The sequence below is a fragment of the Abrus precatorius genome, unplaced genomic scaffold, assembly GCF_003935025.1.
Source record: "Abrus precatorius isolate BTA unplaced genomic scaffold, Abrus_2018 Scaffold10, whole genome shotgun sequence".
NCBI classification, from domain to species: Eukaryota; Viridiplantae; Streptophyta; class Magnoliopsida; order Fabales; family Fabaceae; genus Abrus; species Abrus precatorius.
Genome location: NW_020874292.1, coordinates 4,395,079 through 4,400,924, shown reverse-complemented (window position 1 = coordinate 4,400,924; position 5,846 = coordinate 4,395,079). Strand labels below are relative to the sequence as shown.

General features: G+C 30.4%; 1 protein-coding gene across 1 annotated transcript; it reads left to right on the top strand.

Annotated features, from left to right (window-relative positions):
• The first annotated feature begins 2,872 nt into the window (after window positions 1–2,872).
• LOC113852538 (succinate dehydrogenase assembly factor 2, mitochondrial) lies at window positions 2,873–5,846 on the top strand. The gene is made up of 5 exons (XM_027482843.1): window positions 2,873–3,169; window positions 3,412–3,519; window positions 3,595–3,721; window positions 5,207–5,275; window positions 5,380–5,846. The coding sequence occupies exons 1-5, from the start codon at window positions 3,072–3,074 to the stop codon at window positions 5,524–5,526; spliced, it is 549 nt and encodes a 182-aa protein (XP_027338644.1). The 5' UTR covers window positions 2,873–3,071; the 3' UTR covers window positions 5,527–5,846.

Below are 5,846 nucleotides of genomic sequence, written 5' to 3'. Positions count from 1 at the left end.
CATTATACTTTTCATTGGACGTCAATTATTATAGAATATTTTAAAAAAATACTCTTTTTGTTGTAAGAAAGAAAAATTTAAGTTAAATTATATTCTTAATTTCTTAACTTTTGTACTTGCTTGATTTTAATCATCTAATTTTTAATTATGCGATTTTAGTCTCTCTATTTTTTTAGTTGAGTAAATTTTGTTCTTTCATTAAGTTGTTATCCAATTTTTAATGATACAATTTTCTTCTTCCTTTTCTCTCATTAGCCAAAATCTATCATTGCAGATTATGCTTTTTCCTTTCTCCCTACAAACTCTTTTTCTTCTTCTTATATCGTTGTCAACAACCACAACTATATCCCCAAATTGACACTCAGTTGTTTTCTTGTCTTAACCCTCTTTCATATAACTTTGGCCTTCTTTTTCTTATTTCAAGCAGATATAACTTTGACCTTCTTTTTCTTTTTTCAAGCAGTGATGCTTGCAGGCTTGCAACTCATAGCACAAGAACATTGTTTTGTCAAGTCGCAACAAAGATCACAAGTTAGAGACTCTATTTAATGTTGTCAACTTCCTTCTCTTTTTTTAGAGAAAGGTTTAAAGAACCATTATCAAAACTTAACTTTGGACAGCAATTCACAAATAATCATTATCACGAGTGGAGATTAGAGAATCATTCTCTTAAATGTAACACACTTGTATAGCGCGACATTTTAGAGAATTTCTAAATACTCTTTTAAGTTAAAGCAAAATTGCTCCCACATCTCCTATCTAGCATAGTGAAAGGTTGTGTTGTTGTTGATGACCTTAGAATTGGTCGAATTGAATATGATGCTACTAGAAGTATTGTTGTTTAAGTGGATGCGAAAAAATGAAAAATGCACTTGGATAAAATTGCTAAACTTGAGATATTTTCACAGTTGTTGACTAAGAGAAAAAGAAGAAAAGTTATATTAACAATGACAAAGTCTGAGTAAGGGAAGAAGAAGAGCACCATCGGCAATGATAGAATTCAACCAAGGAAAAAGGGGGAAGAAGATTGTATAAACAACATAAAGATTGGATGACAATTTAATAAAAGAATGAAATTTGGTTAATTAAAAAAATAAGAAAACTAAAATCAGACAATTAAAAATTAAAAGAATAAAATCGAACAAATACAATAGTTTGAGGACAAAAATATAATTTTTTCAAAAATTAATTACATTTAGAATACAAAACTACAATGGGTATAAGTTTATTTGAAAATACAATTTTTTAATCTCTTAAAATTTCATAATTTCTCTTTGGTATCTTTTTTTTTTATATTCAAGTCTATTTTTTTTTAATTTCTTGGTAAAAATTAAAATTCACATTTAGTTCTTATAGTTTATACTTATTTATTTATTTTTGCTAAACATCAACATTTTATTAAGGACAAATTTAGAGTACAAAGAGTACTCTAACCTATTATAACTCTAAAGGAAATTAACAATACATGTCAACGGATCATTAATTCAATTTACATATGCAATCGATCTTCCCAAAGGCCTTACTACAGGTCACTTCTAAGAACGATCCTAAATAGAATCAAAAATTTCACTAACATTTAACACATTATTATTAAAGAAAATATTATTCCGCTGAAGCCAAATTATTTATACTACCACAAACCATACCATTACAACTCCCTCTATTTCTTTTTTTCATATTGGATTCCACACATGCTTAGTAATGTTTCGTACAAATTTTCAAGTAAGTATAAATTAACACCAAACCATTCAAACACCATATGTACCACAGTTTCATGGAGACACCGCAATGAAAAAAAAATTCAATATGTCCTCATCTTCAGTATCACACAACCCACAAACTTATAAAGGAATCGTCAATTTACGTTTGGTTAAATTCTAAGCAATAGACACCAAACGAATATCACTACTTCTCTTGACATACTAACCTTCCAAATCTTGTATAAAACCCAACTCCAAACTGCTATTTGTTGTGAAGAAAAGATGAATATAGTAATAAGCGAATTACACACTATATTTCTTATTACCATCATAATTTTACAGTAACATGTCATTCATATTTTCTCTCGACCTCTTACCCTTCATAGTTTTTCACAACTACTGTTATAAATCATCTTCCTATAAAAACAATTGCTTTCTCCAAATAATTTTTCACACCCATTGACTTATTTCCAATCATTCGTAATCCACCACCTGCCATTCTTTATTAGTTGTTACTGAATATAATACTTATTTATAAAGTAGTCAATTAGTTAAAATTTACATTTTAATTTTTAGACAAGAATTTTATTTATTTTTTACATTTTGGTTCTTTCTAGTTAATATTAACACAATTTTAAGTGACAAACATTAATTCATATTTACTCATGTATGAACTAAATTGTAGCAATTTTTTGTGTAAAAATCAAATTAAAAAAAGTGTCAAATATAGACAATTAAGTTTTCATTTAACAATATTTTCATAATAAATTTATATTATTTTTTTTTCTTTTCATTATATTACTCACTCACTTTTTAAAATAATTTTCTTATTTCAAATTTATTATACTATTAGCATTTCTCTTTTATTTATTTATTTTTTTTTGTAAAAGACTCTATTAACTATTATAACGACTTATACGCCAAGGCGTCTTCATTGAACTGAAAGACAAAAGACAGTGAAAAACTAGGCAACAAAGGGAAAAAAAAAAAAAAAAAAAAAAAAACTAAAGTATTTAAACAAAATTTTTAAAAGTGCTCCGACCAAACTAAAATTTAAATACTTGTTTTTACATATAATTTAACTGCACAATTGATTCAATAATTAAATACAAACCTCAAATTTTATTTTATTTATTTAATGCATATAAGAATTTTGGATGGTGAAATATTTTATTCAAGTCCGTATGCAGGGAACCCAGATTGTAATTTGAGCGACTATTCACTTCAACTACATGGTTGGGACGTCGTTCACATCTAAAATAACACAACCTGAATCGCGTATCCATTTTGAGGCATCCGTGTTTACTTTGTCCTTAAAAAACCGATTTTCGCTCAGAGAGCGATAGAAACAAATTTAAATTCGTGGCTCTAATGGCGACAATGAGAAAAGCTGCGATGAACCTCTACCGAGTGATCAACTATAACAAAGCCACCGTCGCTGCTTCCACAAACCCCCTTCTCACTCTCAGGTACCCTTCAATTACACCTTCACTTCTTCATTTCCCTTTTCTCTTTTTTCCTAACTGAAGAACTTAGGGTGATTTCTATTAATCAGAAAATTGAATAATACAATTGCTAAATAGATTTCTAGAACAGAGGAGAGATTCTCTATACAACAGAATCTAACACAATAAATGGATAATAATAGATACCGCTGTCTACTAACTTTGATTATATCCTTGACACTAACAAAGTTTATCGTTTTTTGCAGACCTCTTTTTTGTTATTCCATGTTTACCCCTTTCACATCCCACACTCGAACTCAATCCCTAGAAATTGATTTATCTAACGAAGAAAGCAAAAGGCGCTTGTTTAACAGGTTCGTAAAACCTTTCACATTTTGATTTCATTTTCTGTGGTAAAACTGTTATTTATTTGTTTGATTTCTCAACAGGCTATTATATAGAAGCAAACAACGAGGGTTTCTGGAACTCGATTTGGTTCTCGGTAAATGGGTTGAGGATAACATCCACTCGTTGGATGAAAATAAAATTAAAGCGCTTGTTCATGTTCTCGACCTGGTATGTTCATCTTTATTAGATAATACATAAAGTATTGCCTTCAATAGCTGTATTTTGCAGTTTCTGTATTCAGTTAGAGGTCTCTTATTAGTGAGTATAACAGTTAAAGTTAGTCTTGGTTTGTATCTTCTGTTGTTGATGTTTCATTCTGTGTATAAACAATCAATCTGATCAATCAAGATCAGAATAACTGTTACAGTCTCTTTCAATAAGTATTCACTCATCATCTTTTCATTAGAAGCTTTCTGTTACAATCGTCACATTATAATGATTGATTGCATAGATTTGGGTTCATATTAGTTTTTAAAAATTCAAATAATCATATCCCTTTTGAAGTTAGAACTTCCCCTTCTGCTCTGTTTATGATTTATAACATATTGAACAATTGAATGCCACTATCTACGATAGCATAATTCTAGAAGATGTCTACTGTCTTTTCCCTTTAAACGAATGGAAGTTCTCAATAAATGACTTTTATGATCTTTAAAAATTGTGAAAAATAATGTTCATGTTCACTGACAGATTGTATAAGGTTGCTTTAGAGCTTATTCCACTTTGATCATTTAGACAAGTTTGTTTTGCTCAATGATATTTATTGTTGAACTTCATCTAGAAAAGGCAGGCCAGGAATAGGATACAGTTATCTGATTTGAGACTTGGGAGGATGACCCAAATTCAGTTAACTGGCACCACAAAAGATGGAACTTTTAAATTGAAAGGCAAGGGCTATTTGGTTTAGAATTACTAGTTTTGTGTTTGGTTACCCGTTGGGAAGCCGTTACATGTGTTCCAAGAGAAAAAAAAAATGTGAAAGGAAAATATATTTGCATTGAACAAACATCCATTAAAGCACTATTTAAATAGAAAACCAAGCACACACTTAGTATGATTGTGATGCTTTAGGGAAGATTTTTAATTATATATAAAACCTAATCCATAATGTCTTAAATTTGGGAATTGATATGAATTTGGCAACAGGAATTTAAGTGGTTCTAGACATGAGTTTCTATTCTTTTAAATGAAAAGGATTTCATTGATTAATTCATTTGTATATAGGGCCAGAAATTTTTTCAACAGCAATACTTGAATCAGTTTAATTTATTTGTTAACCATTGATCTGTACCTCCTTTAAGAGAGGATAACCCAAATTTAGGATCTTTGAATGGAAAAAGCATCTTCTACTCTTCTCGTTTATGCATTGGAAAGGTTGCAATGGTGATTTGCATCATTGCTAATTGTTGAAATATAGTAGATCACATGTAGTGGGGCTGGAACTTTTCAACTTTTGCTCGTTTGTGGTCAACTAGATTTGAGTTTGTAAATTTAGAAGGCTGGGTGAAAAATCATGTTTGTGTAATGCTTTTGTTAGAGGATTTACTTTGCCATGCTCTGATGGAAAATGACAATGGGATAGTAACTAGATACTAAAGATGTAGTTCTGTTGATTGACTTGAGTCACTTCAAAATTCTATTCCTGCTATGCAGGAGAATCCAGATTTATGGAAGTGGATATCGGGGCAGGAACAACCCCCAGAATCAGTCAGTAAAAACCCAGTGAGTTCGTTTTATTAATTAAATGATGCAATTCCAATATGGTTATTAGGTTGATTTTGTTTTTCCTTTGGGTACAATTCTCATGTTAGTCATCTATTGCTTAGGTCTTTGCTGCAGTGCACGGAAGAGTTATGAAAAACCTTGATAGCCATTCTGCTCCTGAAGCAAGAGCAACACCTGGCCAACCATGGGTAAGAGGCTGGGACGATATTAAGAAAGGGCGAGACGGTCCTGTTTCTGGAAATCAGTAGCTTGAGATTATCATCTGTAAACAATGAACAAAATCTGGTCCATGATTTTTGTCACTATAAATGACTAAAATAAGGGCTGCGTAACTGCAACTTAGAGGTTTGTCTTACCAACAATAAATCAGTGAAATGGGTCTAAATTGGAAGATTGCGACTTCCTAAGAATCTTTACTCTGCGTCAGTTTATCTATTTTATATATATTAAGTTTATTGTTGAGTGATTGTTAATATATTGTATTTTTTTTTCTTTAGTTTCTTTTCTTTTGGCCATGGGAGTCTGGGACATATACTGGAGTTTGATTTAAATATGTTTTAATTGCTGT

What these genes read in the sequence shown, in the direction of transcription:
- LOC113852538 (XM_027482843.1), top strand. Translation starts at nt 3,072, where the DNA reads ATGGCGACAATGAGAAAAGCTGCGATGAACCTCTACCGAGTGATCAAC. An exon ending in AACCCCCTTCTCACTCTCAG is followed by an intron (nt 3,170 to 3,411) that starts GTACCCTTCAAT and finishes CGTTTTTTGCAG; the next exon opens with ACCTCTTTTTTGTTATTCCA. An exon ending in AATCAGTCAGTAAAAACCCA is followed by an intron (nt 5,276 to 5,379) that starts GTGAGTTCGTTT and finishes TCTATTGCTTAG; the next exon opens with GTCTTTGCTGCAGTGCACGG.